The 18,514-nt window shown below is 36.6% G+C and overlaps 1 protein-coding gene across 5 annotated transcripts in view; it reads left to right on the top strand.

Annotated features, from left to right (window-relative positions):
• LOC106066346 (microtubule-actin cross-linking factor 1-like) overlaps positions 1 to 18,514 on the top strand; it is a 102,887-nt gene that overhangs the window by 55,805 nt on the left and 28,568 nt on the right. For 4 of the 5 annotated variants that reach the window (XM_056014851.1, XM_056014848.1, XM_056014853.1 and 1 more), the window contains 7 exons: positions 876 to 1,076; positions 2,461 to 2,589; positions 3,408 to 3,581; positions 6,326 to 6,481; positions 6,595 to 6,801; positions 7,727 to 7,846; positions 8,584 to 8,601. In XM_056014851.1, the coding sequence (XP_055870826.1) occupies positions 876 to 1,076; positions 2,461 to 2,589; positions 3,408 to 3,581; positions 6,326 to 6,481; positions 6,595 to 6,801; positions 7,727 to 7,846; positions 8,584 to 8,601 (1,005 nt within the window). The remainder of the gene's footprint in view (positions 1 to 875; positions 1,077 to 2,460; positions 2,590 to 3,407; positions 3,582 to 6,325; positions 6,482 to 6,594; positions 6,802 to 7,726; positions 7,847 to 8,583; positions 8,602 to 18,514) is intronic. The other variant, XM_056014852.1, reaches the window with a different exon arrangement.

An 18,514-nucleotide genomic window follows, 5' to 3' on the forward strand; every position in this document is an offset into this window, starting at 1 on the left:
GTATTACCATGGGATTATAGTTTGGTTCTCTGTGCATTAACTTGGTTAGGGAATGTACTAGGAGTCTAAATACTTTTACAGCATGAGAAAATGTAATCAGCTAAACTAAGCAATTTAAGAAGAACAAAACATAGGAAAAAAACACAATTTAATATCAAGAAAATGAACTACATTTGTATATGCCAGTGATATTTTCAGTATTCCAAGTGAAGATTGGGCACCATTCCCATGGTTGTAATATTGATTGATCATGAGGAAGAAGCTTTACATATTTAAACCAAATACATCACAATATTGTATGCCAACTATTTCAAAACTTTTACTTAATCCCAGAAAAAGTGATGACTAATTTTAAAAATTATTTTATAATATAAAATTCAAAAAGGAAAGTCATACAATGATATACTAAAAGCAATTGAACATTGTAGCAACAAAGAATGAACTGTAATTAGGCAATGAGACATACAAGATAAATCCAATTATTCTTAAGAACAACAACAAAAAAAATGTTATTCCTTAAATTTGAAAATGCATTCATACACCATTCACTTTAAGTGAAAGGAAGTGTTTCTTCCTGAATAGGTCAAACAGGTGAACAAAAAGTATTTTGTCTCCATCAGTTTTTTTTGGACATAAAAAATGTTGCAACATTCTGATGGTTTTTTCATCTATGAACATCATAAGATTTACATCTCACTCTCATTCCCTAAAAGATTTAAAACTCACTCTCATCCCCTAAATATTTTCTTTTGTTGTTAAAATGACGTGTGCACATTGACTTGTACCTATTATATTAAAATTATTGTTAAAAATAAATCTTTTTGTTCAGTTTGTTTATTAATTGGTAAAATTTTGCATCTCTCTCTCTTCTTTAGTTGATGGAGGCAGATATAAAGAATAAAGACAAGGTTGTACACAAATTAAATAAAGCTGTAGATGACATGCTACAGCAGAGTGATGTTAATGTAACTGAATCACCGTTACATAAAAAGAGAATAGAGATGAAAGAGAAATTAAGAAATACTTCTGCTACCCTTCGTCAGAAAGAAAATAGGCTTCAAGAGTCTATCAGAAAGGTGACACAACTATTTGTATGTTTTAGTCCATTTAAATAATAGAATCAATTCACTCCAATAGGATAGATAACTCTGCTGATGTAGTGGGTATTCTTTCAAACTTTGTCTGTGTTGAGTGATAATACAAGAATAATTTCTTTATAGGAGCATCTTGTTCTTATAGTAAGAGAACACCAGTACATCTAATAGAGTTTAAATGCTTGAAAAATGTTATGCAAAATGAGCTATTAGTTTGACTCTTTGTAGTTTAAACACCTTCATAACCTTCAGTTTCCTAATTGTTACATCTACAGCCTTACAACCAAAAGTCTATTGAAGCAACATAAACATATTTGGCTTCAAATGAAAGCTTTTTGAATGAAGACATTGAAATTGCTGTAAATAGCTTTTTATTTCAGAGTAAAATAAAAAGTACAATAAAAATATTTATAAACCCCCCCCCACCCAAAAAAAATAAAATTAAACATAATGCTAGTTTTGCTAACTATATATTTAGATCTTGGGCATGACTTGATTCTAGTTAGAATATCAAAGATATTATATCAACATTTAAGAAATTGTGATGATTAGTTAGAGATTGATGATTAGTTAGAGATTATCCTGGACTGTGTTCAAACCTAAAAGTGAAAAGTATTTCTTTTTACTTCACCTAAGCTTTTACCCATTCTTCACTTCTAACTATACTTCTATCAGTCAAAAGCACTCCAATATTAATTACAGCAATCATTGGAATCTACATTTTTTTTTTCTTTTCACTTGCCTTCGTGCAGAACAGCACTAGATCTGGGAATACAATCTTAGGCCTTAGTGCAGAACAGCACTAGATCTGGGAATACAATCTTAGGCCTTAGTGCAGAACAGCACTAGATCTGGGAATACAATCTTAGATCTATTACTAAATCTACTATTGAACAGAAGCAATAAGAATCACAGCTTGTTGTGTTTGTCTTAACCATCATAATACTAAAAGTCACAGATTGTTGTTGGTTATAAATGCTTCTATCATTAGTCTTAATATTTTATTAAAATTAGTTATCAATTCTCATAGCCCTAAAATTCATAGTTTCTAGTTACCCGCTTAATTTAAAATTAAAATTTATTATTAGATATAAATGTCCATAGACTAAGATTAATAGTTTGTTGTTTTATCAATTTAGCAATGTTCCCATTATTTGTAAAATGTTTGTAAAATGTTTTACATGTTTCGGATGTTCCTTCAGAGTTGAAGATAATTACTTCCTAGTCCAAACCTCCCGCAGGACGACGGGGGATGGGAGCGGGCAGGGTTTGAACCCGGGACCATCGATAAATCTGAACGACAGTCCAGCGTGCAAACCGCACGACCAGGCAGCCATTTTCAGTATTCTTGTTGTTTTATCTTTAGATAAAGAGGTTTCTTGGAGAGATAGATGATCAACTTGCACAAGTGAATGAGTTTCGCTCTGAATTAAAAACAAATGAACCTTTTGGAGCTTTGCCTGACTCAGCTGAGAAACAGTATGCTGAATTTGTGGTAAGAACCTTACTTCTTTTTCTCTCTATTGTTAGTATCACTGTGTAACTAATGGTAATTTTTGTTAGGTCTTTAATCTATTAAGTCTGTGTCTTCTTCCATCACTTTAGATAGGCCCTCCTGTGTTAGCACTTCGGGCAGCGAATCTAAGTTTTAAGACTTTTGCTTTCACTTATAACTAAAAAGATTGTTCTCAGCTTTTACTTATAATTGAATGATCACTTTTCGCTAACGAATATGTACAAGTTTATTATACTTTCGGGCACGAGGGGCTCATTAGTCAAGGCTGGCTACCCAACTAGAAGCAGGAAAAAGTCTGAATTCAAACCTCTGTTGCCTTGCAGCTATACCAATCATGGTAAAGGCTATGGGAGTCAACCCTGAAGAAAAATCAGGAACTGACGACCCTAAGGCAGTTTTAAGTACCCAGTGCTACACCCGGGCAGAACCTGCGATGCCGCTGACCCCTAACTGTATCGATACTGCTGTTCCGTTGGATACATCAGCTGCCTGCAGAAGGAGGAACTGAGGTGTGGGCAACATCCTTGGGAACTACATCTAATGCCCAGAAATTCATCTCATTTCTATGAGATGATCCATAGTCGCTTTGACACTGAAGGAGGTCATATTGTAAATCAAATGGTCAAATAATGGCTCTCTGTTACCTGTGACAAAATTTACCCAACATATCCATGCAACAATATTTAATACTATTTCAGTGATCTTCTTTTTTTTCTTTTTTGTTGCTCTTTTGTTTTCCGTGTGAAAGTCAACTCTGTTGATTCACTTCTCTAAAGCTTGTTCTTTTCCTTGTTTAGATTAAATGTCAACATTTAGATGAACAAGAGAGAGACATTGAACAATTACTAAATACCGGTCAGGATTTGATTGACCATTGTAAGTCTGCGCATGATGTCCAGGACATTACTGACCATGTGAAAAGATTAAAGGAGAGATGGACAGATACAAAAGATAGAGCCAGAAAACGAAAGGTCAGTCTAGGGATGACTATTGTGCTTGTTGGAGGAGGGGGGGGGGGGAGAACACAGAGAAACAAAAACAAAACACTGCCTAAAACTGTGATTAGCTGTGCTGTAGTAAGGAACTTAAGTTTCTGTAATGTTAATACTTTCTATTAGAATGAATTTTAAAGACACTATAATTAATAATATATGTTCATATATGTCATTTTTATGAATTTTATGTGTAAAAATGTTTTACATGTTTCGGATGTTCCTTCAGAGTTGAAGATAGTTTACTTCCTAGTCCAAACCTCCCGCAGGACGACGGGGGATGGGAGCGGGCAGGATTTGAACTCTAGACCATCGATAAATCCGAACGACAGTCCAGCGCGCAAACCTCACGATGTATGTGACATTGGGTTCATATTTGTTGATGTTTGTAGGCATATCTTCGTCAGGATGTAAGACCGCTTGAGTAGGACTTGCGCTTTACAAACATACAGACAATTTACTGTAAAATTAAGAAGAGATCTCATTGTGTAGCAGACTAGTAAAAAAAGAAAATTAAAGTTAATCTTTCAGGCCTTGCAATGTATAGAGGCAGTTGATAGACTCTTGCTATAAAATAATCCGTCATCTTCACATAATTTAAAAGTGATACACAAGTTATCAACCATTCCATGAAATAACATGCACAATATACTATGTCAAATAAAACTGTCATAGTAGAAATGTATAAATTGTCAGATATAGTAGAAATCTGTAACAGTAACATAAATTCATTCTGGACTTCCAACTGACTACAAACTCAATACCAACTTGACTAGTGACTGACTGTCTGATCCAATGGCTGAATCCCAACTGCCTGATCCCAGTCCAAGGTTCAGAATCGCTCAGCTCATTGCTGTTGTGAATACTAAATCATAATACTGTTTGGGGTTCTCTATTTATGTCAAAACTATGAGGTGATGACAATATACAAATCACAATTTTCTGAAATTACTATCTCCCCGTAACTAAATATCTGATACAGGTCAAGACAACTGACTTGGTATAATTTCATTTCCAAAAGTGGTTTCGGTCCTACCTGATCCAATGCTCTAAAAATGTCGTGCTCTACATGTCCCACTGTGCTGAAAAACGTTCCACACCTTTGCAAGGTGACGCTTGATGGCCCTGGTAGTCCAATTCGACTTGAGCACCATGCAGCAGCAATTAGACTTCACATGCTGGTTAGCTCTCTCTAACCCTCACCTGGTTTGGCCAGTCAGTCAACTGTTTGGAGCCACAGGTAAGAGCTGGGCTCTGAGTGGAGACAAAGGTCATTGAGCTGCCCAGAGAGCTGGACTGGTACTACTCTTCCTACAGAACAACAAACATTCCTGTCTACTTAGTATATTGAGCTTCCTAATGGCTCCACAGTTGTATGATTCATTGTCTGGAAAGAAAATCAGTGAAATGTGGTCAACAATAAGAAACTAAGATAAGATTGAAGTCGTTAAAATTGACACTTGCATCAATATAAACATGAATGTATAGGTTTCAAAAAAAATAAAAAAATGATAAATGTGATTTATTACCATGCATGTGGAACAATATGCACTTTACACTTTCAAAATGACCAGAGTTCAGTTTTTTCTTAAACATATCTCTTCTCTTATTAATTTATTTATCTCAATAGTAAAGTTCAAAATGTGTTCCAGCCAAAATAAACACAAAGAGCGGATCAACTATTTCAGTATAGCAAAGGATGAATGTCATGGATAATAGAATTCAAAGGCTAAAACTAAGTTTTAATTCAATCTGTTTCTTCTCATTTTTGTTCTCAGTAAACAATATTAGTGTTGTGTCTTTAAAAAAAAAAATGAAAGGCATAGATCTAATGTTCAAGGGCATAAGAGAGGAGCAGGGCATAAGAGAAGTAGAAGGGCATGAGAGCAATGGCAGAGTATGTGAGAGTTAGGCTCATGTTCAAATCTTAAAAGAATTGCTTCTGAAGCAGTTTCCAAACAATAGTATTAAGTTGATCAAATTTTAAAATAATTGCTTCTGAAGCAGTTTTCAAACAATAGTATTAAGTTGAAGATCAAATCTTAAAAGAATTGCTTCTGAAGCAGTTTTCAAACAATAGTATTAAGTTGAAGATCAAATCTTAAAAGAATTGCTTCTGAAGCAGTTTTCAAACAATAGTATTAAGTTGAGAATCAAATCAACAGGCATAGCTGTAAGATAGAGTCAACAGCTTTATAATCTTAGGACACTGTACATTTATGTTATACCAGCAACACATGATGTTACAAAAACTCATACTCAAATGATAATAATTTGATTAGTTAGATGATAAAAAAATCCTTTGAAAAAGTTATGCTGAGAGTCAGAAACAAGGTGTAGATTTCCTTTGAATTAGACAGTGGAAATACTAGACTAGAATTTGTATTTATGCATTGTGCTAAATTTTGTTTGTATTTGTAAATAAATTTAACAGTTAAAGTTTGAATCAAGTCAAAATCATTTCTAAATGGAATGAGGTTTCCTTTGCACATGTTACAATTTTGTGCAATAGCTGAACTCTATGTACTGTCAAATTGTAACACTACAAGTCTGAGAAGACTCTATTGCTCTCAGCTAGATCTGAAGTAGCCAAAGAAGCAAAATATGTCCCATACTCCACTTGTTAATATTGTATTGAAATAGAAATGTATTTTATAAGATTTTATTTCCATTATTATGTACTCCACATCAATATTATTCTTATGATTTTGGTTTTAAATTAGGAAAAAATGGAGGGACACCTTCTCAACGTTTCTCATTTCCATGATACTTTAAAAGTCTTCACTGATTGGTTGAACAATGCTGAGATTTCAATGAGAGGTTGCAAGTATCCCAGCAAACTTGTTAAAATTGTAACCAATCAAATAGCCGAACATAATGTAAGTCTAATTTTTTTTAAATGTCTAACTCCTGTAGTTGTTGTTTTTTTTAAATGGTAATCACTTAATGTTTGTCAATATTTATGTTACAATTAATATTTTTATATTGTCAGACTTTCAAAGCTGATTTGTTGGCTCAGGCTGAGAATATGAACATGTTGGACCAGTCAGGGACTTACTTAAAATTTTTTGGCAAGAAGCAAGACACTGTGTATGTCAAGAATATGCAAGTTGGGATCAGACTGCGTTGGAAAAAACTTTTAAGGAGATCAGATGAACGTACTCGATTATTAGAGCAAGCCTACAAGGAGGATAAAAGAGTAAGTTTATCCACATTACCTAGTCTACTCTCATAATGTGCAATAAGGACTCAGTGGCATTTGGAAGGGAAACTTATCTTATATAATACAGAGGTTACTTCAAAAAAGAAGATGATTACGTCCTACGCGTCATGCATTTAGTCATTCATATTAACCAATGACTTAAATTCTGCCAAGTCACTGGTTTTCCTGGCTAGCTCAGGCAACCCATTCCATGCTCTAATAGCACTAGGGAAGAAGGAGTATTTGTACAAATTTGTCCTAGCATATGGGACGAGGAATGTGCCTTTATCTTTATGTCTTTCTGAGTATTTTATGAAATTTTCTTTTTGTATTTGAAGATTATGGTTCAGTGTTTAATGTATAATAGCTACTTTACTTTTGAGTCTTCTGTCCTGAAGGCTTTCTAAATTTAGTGATTTTACTAAAGGTGTTACTCTAGTCAAATGTGAATATTCGTTTGTTATGAATCTCACTGCTCTATTTTGAGTCTGTTCCAGTTTCTTAATGTTTTCTTGAGTTGAGGGGTCCCAAACGGAGGATGCATATTCTATTATTGGCCTAACCAAGGTTAAATAACATTTTAGTTTTATGTTCTTATTTGATTTATAGAAATTTCAGATGGAGACACCACAAGATTTGATTTTTAAATGGGCTGTACTTGTTAAAAAATAATATGGAGTATTGGTTATTTATGTAGAAAGTCTTAAAAAGTTTGAGTCTTTTAAGTCAGGACCTTATTGAAATTCAAAATTTAGATATAAAGGGATAACATTTCGAACCCATTTTGATTGAAATGTCAGCTTTTATTTCCCATTGGTATTCTATTTGTACTCTTAAAATTTGATAATAAAATATTGAATTATTGCTAGTCACCATGATAACTTAACTAATTGCTAAATCGATATGGTTGTATTTTCAACAGTTTGATGACTCTTGGCATGAACTTTGTGATTGGCTAGATCAAAGCATGCAGTCCATGTCAAAGTTTGCATTGTCAGCCAATCAACCGGCAGGAACCAAACAAGATATTGATGAACTTAAGGTCAGTCTTTGTTAATCTCATGTTTTGTTTTTCTTTATTTTGAAAGACATTTATTTTTTACATTTTTATATCACGACAGACACAACATTACAATAGTTGACTAGCATCAATGCATACTTTTTACGGGAACTAAATGAGGTGAAAGATGATTTGAATTTCATTGATTTACTATGACCAGTTATTAAGAATTGTTTGTTACAAACAATATTTTCTTTGATTCTTTACTCATATTTACTTGGCAAATCTGAAACTACTGGTATAGAGTCATTGTTAGAAACATTTAAACTTCATTCAACTTAAGGTTTTGTTTACAATAATTGAGATGATAAATATAGAAAAAAATGTGTATCACTGAGTGTCTTCACAAGACATAACCACCTAATGAAATCTTGTTTAGCTTAAAATGCTCATGGCACTTAATAATGCAGTGAATCAGTGTCCTGGTCAATTCATACATTTTTCTCTATTTACTGATCAACTTTTTTTTTTTTTATTTGAAGTCCTAAATATTATAATTTTTTAATAATTATAATGATTAAAAGTAGAATTATTGTTAAAGATCAGGCTGTCTTTCAATTGTCTTTTAGTACAAACATTTGTTCATCAAAGATTACTTTCATTTGTTTTTTTTTTACTTTTGAGATATTTCAAACAAATGTAATAAACCTTGGGCTTATTGGTATTAAAGCATGCTACCATTTACTTGATAGAAACACATTTTCTAACTATTTATTTAGAAACATGAAATGATTGTGGTAAGTTAATTGTGCACAATTTTTTTTTTAAAATATAAATTTATCCTTTTGCTTGCAATCCCCTTTTACAATTTTATAAACATGCTTCCAAATTTGCACTTGGATTTTAGTGTCAATTAAAGATTAAATGTTAATAAATAAGCAAAACATGTAAGCGCCTAATTAATGCAGCCTTTATTCCTGTAGTTGTAACACTATAGAACCGTGTTCTTTTTATAAGATAATAATTTATCTGCTCCAGATTTTTAAGTCTGTATTTAGTTAGGGCTTAGGTTGCAACATTGAGTTAGGCATTATATTTTTTTTGTGTGGCTTGTTGCTGCTAGAGCTGATGCTAATTTGTTTTTTTGTTTTTTTTAAAGCTTATCATATTTAATTTCATTTTATTAAGAGCCATCTCTCTTAAAAGGATGTTTTTGTGTTAATTTATATCATTATCTAAGATTCCATTTATCAAGGCAGTTGATAGTGATGTCAGAGCTGCCTACTCAATGTGTTTAAATTGAATTGTTTCTTGGAACTAATGTTTTCGTATTTTAAATCTACTATGTTCCTTCAAAAAAAAGTTCATGAGATGTGCTATGCAGATATGTCTATATCTAGTCAGCTAAAACACCTTCCATGTTCAAGTGACTTATAAAAAGTTGTATCTTCACCAGCTTTATAGTTTAAAGTAGTAAAGGGTTAAACTAAAACTGAGCTATTTTTTTTTTTAAAGTAGTTTAATAGATCATCACCAATTTTGAATAATATTTGAACTATACTACAAAAAATTAAACTTTGACAACGTGACTAAATATTCTTTCAAGACATTTGCAAAACATCAGGCATAACAATTAATGTTAATTGCATCATAAAAGGATCATTTTTTAAAAAATTACCTTGAGTCCTTATAATGGTTGTTATCAACACTCCACTGTTGCCATCACTTTCTTCTTCAATAAACTCCATTGTGCTACCACAGGTTTCATTGTTAAGAGGTAGCCAATTAAAAACTTTATTTCAGACTCATTTTGGATTGTTCTACAACTAGATGACAAGGAATCACTTTATCCTAACCAATCTGAACTTTTCTCTCTGCAGCATAACACTGCATCAGTCTGTGCTTGTTGGCATAACACTGCGTCAGTCTGTGCTTGTTGGCATAACTGCATCAGTCTGTACTTGTTGGCATAACACTGCATCAGTCTGTGCTTGTTGGCATAACACTGCATCAGTCTGTACTTGTTGGCATAACACTGCATCAGTCTATGCTTGTTGGCATAACACTGCATCAGTCTGTGCTTGTTGGCATAAAACTGCATCAGTCTGTGCTTGTTGGCATAACACTGCATCAGTCTGTGCTTGTTGGCATAACACTGCATCAGTCTGTGCTTGTTGGCATAACACTGCATCAGTCTGTGCTTGTTGGCATAACACTGCATCAGTCTGTGCTTGATGGCATAACACTGCATCAGTCTGTGCTTGTTGGCATAACACTGCATCAGTCTGTGCTTGTTGGCATAACACTGCATCAGTCTGTGCTTGTTGGCATAACACTGCATCAGTCTATGCTTGTTGGCATAACACTGCATCAGTCTGTGCTTGTTGGCATAACACTGCATCAGTCTGTGCTTGTTGGCATAACACTGCATCAGTCTGTGCTTGTTGGCATAACACTGCATCAGTCTGTGTTTGTTGGCATAACTGCATCAGTCTGTGCTAGTTGGCATAACACTGCATCAGTCTGTGCTAGTTGGCATAACACTGCATCAGTCTGTGTTTGTTGGCATAACTGCATCAGTCTGTGCTTGTTGGCATAACTGCATCAGTCTGTGCTTGTTGGCATAACACTGCATCAGTCTGTGCTTGTTGGTATAACACTGCATCAGTCTGTGCTTGTTGGCATAACACTGCATCAGTCTGTGTTTGTAGGCATAACACTGCATCAGTCTGATCTTGTTGGCATAACACTGCATCCGTCTGATCTTGTTGGCAACTACACTGCATCAGTCTGATCTTGTTGGCATAACACTGCATCAGTCTGATCTTGTTGGCATAACACTGCATCAGTCTGATCTTGTTGGCATAACACTGCATCAGTCTGTGTTTGTTGGCATAACACTGCATCAGTCTGATCTTGTTGGCATAACACTGCATCAGTCTGTGCTTGTTGGCATAACACTGCATCAGTCTGTGCTTGTTGGCATAACACTGCATCAGTCTGTGTTTGTTGGCATAACTGCATCAGTTTGTGTTTGTTGGCACAACACTGCATCAGTCTGTGCTTGTTGGCATAACACTGCATCAGTCTGTGCTTGTTGGCATAACACTGCATCAGTCTGTGTTTGTTGGCATAACTGCATCAGTCTGTGCTTGTTGGCATAACACTGCATCAGTCTGTGTTTGTTGGCATAACTGCATCAGTCTGTGTTTGTTGGCATAACTGCATCAGTCTGTGTTTGTTGGCATAACTGCATCAGTCTGTGCTTGTTGGCATAACCGCATCAGTCTGTGCTTGTTGGCATAACACTGCATCAGTCTGTGCTTGTTGGCATAACACTGCATCAGTCTGTGCTTGTTGGCATAACACTGCATCAGTCTGTGCTTGTTGGCATAACACTGCATCAGTGTTTACTTGTTGGCATAACACTGCATCAGTCTGTGTTTGTAGGCATAACACTGCATCAGTCTGATCTTGTTGGCATAACACTGCATCCGTCTGATCTTGTTGGCAACTACACTGCATCAGTCTGATCTTGTTGGCATAACACTGCATCAGTCTGATCTTGTTGGCATAACACTGCATCAGTCTGATCTTGTTGGCATAACACTGCATCAGTCTGATCTTGTTGGCATAACACTGCATCAGTCTGATCTTGTTGGCATAACACTGCATCAGTCTGATCTTGTTGGCATAACACTGCATCAGTCTGATCTTGTTGGCATAACACTGCATCAGTCTGATCTTGTTGGCATAACACTGCATCAGTCTGATCTTGTTGGCATAACACTGCATCAGTCTGTGTTTGTTGGCATAACTGCATCAGTCTGTGTTTGGTGGCATAACTGCATCAGTCTGTGCTTGTTGGCATAACACTGCATCAGTCTGTGCTTGTTGGGATAACACTGCATCAGTCTGTGCGTGTTGGCATAACACTGCATCAGTCTGTGCTTGTAGGCATAACACTGCATCAGTGTATACTTGTTGGCATAACACTGCATCAGTCTGTGCTTGTTGGCATAACACTGCATCAGTCTGTGCTTGTTGGCATAACACTGCATCAGTCTGTGCTTGTAGGCATAACACTGCATCAGTCTGTGCTTGTTGGCATAACACTGCATCAGTCTGTGCGTGTTGGAATAACACTGCATCAGTCTGTACTTGTTGGCATAACTCTGCATCAGTGTTTACTTGTTGGCATAACACTGCATCAGTCTGTGCTTGTTGGCATAACTCTGCATCAGTGTTTACTTGTTGGCATAACACTGCATCAGTCTGTGCTTGTTGGCATAACACTGCATCAGTCTGTGCTTGTTGGCATAACTCTGCATCAGTGTTTACTTGTTGGCATAACACTGCATCAGTCTGTGCTTGTTGGCATAACTCTGCATCAGTGTTTACTTGTTGGCGTAACACTGCATCAGTCTTTTCTTGTTGGCATAACACAGCATCAGTGTGTGCTTGTTGAGGTAACACTGCATCAGTCTGTGCTTGTTGGCATAACACTGCATCAGTCTGTGCTTGTTGGCATAACACTGCATCAGTCTGTGCTTGTTGGCATAACACTGCATCAGTCTGTGCTTGTTGGGATAACACTGCATCAGTCTGTGCTTGTTAGCATAACACTGCATCAGTCTGTACTTGTTGGCATAACACTGCATCTGTCTGTGCTTGTTGGCATAACACTGCATCTGTCTGTACTTGTTGGCATAACACTGCATCAGTCTGTACTTGTTGGCATAATGCTGCATCAGTCTGTGCTTGTTGGCATAACACTGCGTCAGTCTGTGCTTGTTGGCATAACAGTGCGTCAGTCTGTGCTTGTTGGCATAACACTGCATCAGTCTGTGCTTGTTGGCATAACACTGCATCAGTCTGTGCTTGTTGGCATAACACTGCATCAGTCTGATCTTGTTGGCATAACACTGCATCAGTCTGTGCTTGTTGGCATAACACTGCATCAGTCTGTGTTTGTTGGCATAATTGCATCAGTCTGTGCTTGTTGGCATAACACTGCATCAGTCTGTGCTTGTTGGCATAACACTGCATCAGTCTGTGTTTGTTGGCATAACTGCATCAGTCTGTGTTTGGTGGCATAACACTGCATCAGTCTGTGTTTGTTGGCATAACTGCATCAGTCTGTGCTTGTTGGCATAACACTGCATCAGTCTGTGCTTGTTAGGATAACACTGCATCAGTCTGTGCGTGTTGGCATAACACCGCATCAGTCTGTGCTTGTAGGCATAACACTGCATCAGTGTATACTTGTTGGCATAACACTGCATCAGTCTGTGCTTGTTGGCATAACACTGCATCAGTCTGTGCTTGTAGGCATAACACTGCATCAGTGTATACTTGTTGGCATAACACTGCATCAGTGTTTACTTGTTGGCATAACACTGCATCAGTCTTTTCTTGTTGGCATAACACAGCATCAGTGTGTGCTTGTTGAGGTAACACTGCATCAGTCTGTGCTTGTTGGCATAACACTGCATCAGTCTGTGCTTGTTGGCATAACACTGCATCAGTCTGTGCTTGTTGGCATAACACTGCATCAGTCTGTACTTGTTGGCATAACACTGCATCTGCCTGTGCTTGTTGGCATAACACTGCATCTGTCTGTACTTGTTGGCATAACACTGCATCAGTCTGTACTTGTTGGCATAATACTGCATCAGTCTGTGCTTGTTGGCATAACACTGCGTCAGTCTGTGCTTGTTGGCATAACAGTGCGTCAGTCTGTGCTTGTTGGCATAACACTGCATCAGTCTGTACTTGTTGGCATAATACTGCATCAGTCTGTGCTTGTTGGCATAACACTGCATCAGTCTGTGCTTGTTGGCATAACACTGCATCACTGTATACTTGTTGGATGAATGTTTTACCTGCAATCACAACATCCTTCTGCTTTGGATTCGCCAGACTATGGAGAGCTTTTGTTTTCGCCATAACTCTATCAATATTTTTCGATGTTTTATTTTTCCTTGCAATGGCAGCATCAAAGCTGGCAACAAGGTCAAGGGAGTGATATCTGGTTCTTCAGTCTCCTCATCCTCAGTAAACAATTTTTAAAAATTAATTAATAGTATCAAGACTGTTACAAATGATTATCATATCTAAGTGCCTTTCAGATTAAGATTCATTACTGTCAATGACCAATGCAAACCCTAGTTTAGGCATCATATGCAACGTGGGAATGGTGGAGGCTTTCACAAAGTTAATTAGGTTATCTGTAGCTACATTCAGCCCCTTAGAAAGGATGTTAAGTTGTTTAAAATAAAGAGTAGCTTTTTTTTTCGCAGATTTTATTTCCTGTATGTTTGCCTCTAAATCTTCTGCATGCAAAGCTGATGACACCGTCTTGAGTGTGACTAAATCAACAGTGTGATATACCTACACCTAGAAATACCCTTTAATGGTCAAAGTTAATGGTGAAAGTTAATTGTGTTAATCATATAGGATTAACTTAAAGACGCTAAGGAAAAAAAAAACTTCAGGGCGAAATTTCACACTACGGCAAATATAACTCAAATATTCGGTCTATTAACGGAATACTGGATAGGGAACCTTCTCAGACCATTTTTTTTTTAAGTCAAAGAAAATTGATTTCAAGTAAGTCCAATACAAACACATCAGAGATAGAGGCATTGACAGATATGTAATCGATTGATGGTTATTGAGTGTATAGTTAACTAGAATTCCATGACCTCTGTTTGATTATCTGTTGCATGTGCTTGTGTCTGATCAATTTTACACAAAAAAACGGGCACCAGCTTAATCACAACTTCATCAAATCGTCTCGAAGTGGGCGACCTGTTCATTAAGAACCGAACGAAGCCAAATCTCGTTTGTTCTTTACTTTGCGAGACTTAGTGCCGTACTCGGCGAGACTGCATCAGCGCTGTTCGTGAAAAGGCCAATATGTGCCCTGTATGGAAAGTTCTTGTTTTTAATTGCTAAAGAATGTTTGTTATCATGGCACATTTCCACTAAGTATAAAAAAAAAAACCGTTTCCTTCGATGGCAACTTTCTTTGTGGTCTATTCTATTTGTTCTATTTGTGTACACTTTTCCAACTAATTCATTCAAAATAAAATAAAGGAAGCTATGGTGTGAAATGGAGGCGAGGTGGTTGGGCGGTAAAGCGCTTGACTTCCGAACCGAAGGGCCCGAGTTCGGATCTCGGTGAAGACTGGGATTTTTAATTTCGGGATCCTTGGTCGCCTCTGAGTTCACCCAGCTCTAATGGGTACCTGACATTAGTTGGGGAAAAGTAAAGGCGGCCGGTCGTTGTGCTGGCCACATGACACCCTTGTAAGCCTTAGGCCACAGAAACAGATGATCTTTACATCATCTGCCCTATAGACCAGAAGGTCTGAAAGGGGAACTTAACTTTTTTACTTACTATGGTGTGAAATGCTGCTCTCTTCTGTTTTCTATAGGCGTACTATATCTGCATTATATGAGTATTAGTTTCACGTCTTAAATACAGTTTTTCATAGTTTTACTAAACAATTTTGTGTGAGCGTAAAACTAAAACTAGTGACCAGAACTCGAATGTAAGGCTTTCGCTACGCCGTGGTCCATTTACAAGTGGTAGTTGTCATGATTGATTGTCCACACCCAGTCCCATTTTGTCTTCGGCAATAACGGAACCTGGCGGAACTAATTGGTACAAGCATAACCCGGTCACTGGGCTGACAGCCACGTTCAATCAACCAGGTCTGCTGTCCAGGCATATGTGACTGCTGTCCAGTGGTTCGTGTTCACTCCACGACAATGGCCATTACTGAGCGAAACGATTTGACACTTTGACCGTTAAAAGGTCTTAAATTATCAAAATAATATTCATAATGTAGATCTCACCGTCTCACTACCTTCTAGTCATCGCTTGTTTTTCATCTCTGTGTGTGTGTGTGTGTGTATCCCCCTTCTCTCTTTCTTTTCCATGCCCGTCTTTTAGCTACACGTGTCACGGTGTGTGTGTGTGTCGGGAGAACAGTTCACTTGCTTATGGTTTAGATGTACTCGACTACATTTGCTGAACGGACTAAGGTCATTCCAATCATTCATAATGCGATCCATAATGATTCCATGGAACTTAAGAAAACATAATTTCTTATTTTTACTTCGAAAATAATCCTTTTTTTTTTTTTTTAAAGAGAAGACTGGCATTTTTAAAGTTTTTCTGTGTTGACAAATATTGGCATAGTTTTTTTGTTTCTGTTTTACTACTCGTCTGCTAATGTGTTTCCTCTTGTAGTGTCAACATAGTCCAGGTCAAACTGGTCACTAGGCTCGGACTGCAATGTTTTAGAAAGCTGTGTGCATTAGCTAGCTCCTAACCTCAACATTGGACCATAGAGCTACGGTGATTTGATTTGAAAAACGCACCTCACAGCAGTATATTGATTCAGCAGATATTGATAAAATGTGTATGGCTATTTTATGCATGTCAGGTCGATTTAAGAGTCAAAATAAAACATTAAACTTCTACATCTCGATATTTCTAGTCAGTTGTACGGAAAAATAGAATAGAAAATGATATAAATGATTCTAATCGACAAAAAAAAATATTTTCTTTAAAAAAAAAAAAACCCGTGGCGCCTGATCCAATTAGATTTGATTTGATTTTTTTTTATTTTATTTTGGGCACATCGGCACAATTTAGGGATCCAGTTAGATCTTATGTTAATAGTACAATAGACTGGAAAGAATGAACGACGTGACCCTTAGCATACAACCTTTGACTTGACTGTAAGATTGTTGAACAACTACGCAGACAATGAGATCTATCGAAACATTATGTAGGTCTTAGCCTCTATTTGAATTTTTTTTTTAAACTTACCTTCTTTATGCTCTCTCTCTCCGTCTCTCATTTTTGTATACTTAACCTTCCTCAAATTATCTTTACTCTCTCTCTTCCTTCACACACACACTCTCTCTCTCTCTCTCTCTCTCAAACATGCACACACTTCTTTTTTTTTTAATTTAAGAATCTCACTTAGCTGTGTGTGTGTCTCGGGTTCACTTACTGTTAGCGATTACAAAAGCAAACAGAACTCTTTTAGTTTCTTTGGTTGTTACATCTAATGGACCTCAATCACCATTCGTCAACAAACAACATTTAGCCACGTGATAATAGTGATAAAACAATGGAAAAGCGTATCACGTGACGTCTTTATGGATTACGTATTTTGTATAGAAGGGATAGAGAGAACCACGTGGCTAAATGTTGTTTGTTTACGATTTGTGAATGAAGTCCATTTATGAAATAAGAAAAAACAACAACTGATGTATTAAGGATAAAAAAAACAACAACTTCCACCTTGTAGAGTTGAAGTGAGACTGCTGTAAGAATATTCACTTCCTTTGCACCGTTATAATGTGTGTTTGTGTGTGTGTGTGTTAAACCGTCTATCTGTGATGAAATGTTGGGCGAATTTCCTCCTTACATAATAATAAAGATTATGATTATTACATGGGTTTAGGTCATAGTTTTACTCTACTTCAGTGATGCTCAAAATACAGTCCGCGGGCCAAATCCGGCCCGCTGAAACGTCCGCACAAAGTTTAGAGAATCCCCCCCCCCCCCTTTTTAAAGAAATTGAATAATATAACTTTTCCTACGTTAGGGCCTCACTTTTTCTCGGATGGATTTGGTACCATTTGTTCCTTTTTTTAAATCGGACTCTGAATGTAGAATCTACCAGGAAAAGTGAACGGATGATAATCAGCTAACATATTTGTTTTGTAAAGAAAGTGTGATTGTTTTTAAAAAAAGCAACATCTAAACGGCATTATAAAACAAATATGAAGTCATTCTTGGTTTGAGCAGCGAATAAAAGATTGTTAAACTACGCCTAGAGATTGGGGGATCCATGGGAATATTTACAAAAAAAGAGGCAAGAACATGAGTCGGTGGTAAGATTAACAACAATGTTGCTTACATTTTAAATATACAAAAAAGATGAAGCCATTGGCCGACGCGAAAGAAAAAAAAACACTTTAAATATCCGATTTAATTGATGTAAGTAGTAGATCCACGGGTTTCTAATAAATATAGTTTCAGGTCAATTTCATTTCGTTTTTTGTACCTCTTCGGTCATCAGGCCCGCGACACCGTTGTCGGAATTTATCATGTCCAGCAGGTCGAATTGGGTTGGGCATCACTGCTCTACTACATTTGCTGAATGGATTATGGCGTACATCCGTAAAGCGTACATCCGTAAAGGGGGCAATGGGTAACTAGATAGAATTGGAAGACTGCTTTGGGAAAGCAACATGCAATAATACTATGTTCATATGCTTGATGATTGGATGTTTGAAAATGAATACTATAGTCAAGACATAGACATCGAATCGGATAAGTCAAAAAATTAAGTTGAACTAGGTTCGTTTTGGCATTTTTATCTTATCTTATAAAATTCAGACGTCACTTCAAAAAAAAGAAGATGATTACATCCTGCGCGTGTTCCTAGGTCAATCTAGTCATGCATGCTAACTAATTACTTAAATTCAAGTCATTGGTTTTCCTGGCTGAGTCAGGCAACCCATTCCATGCTCTAATAGCACTTGGGAAGAAGGAACATTTGTACAAATTTGTCCTAGCATATGGAACAAGGAATATTTGTACAAATTTGTCCTAGCGTATAGAATAATTAATGTGCCTTCTTTCTCGTATGAATAGGCCTAAAAGGTATATGCTTT

The sequence above is a fragment of the Biomphalaria glabrata genome, chromosome 16, assembly GCF_947242115.1.
Source record: "Biomphalaria glabrata chromosome 16, xgBioGlab47.1, whole genome shotgun sequence".
Lineage (NCBI taxonomy): Eukaryota > Metazoa > Mollusca > Gastropoda > Planorbidae > Biomphalaria > Biomphalaria glabrata.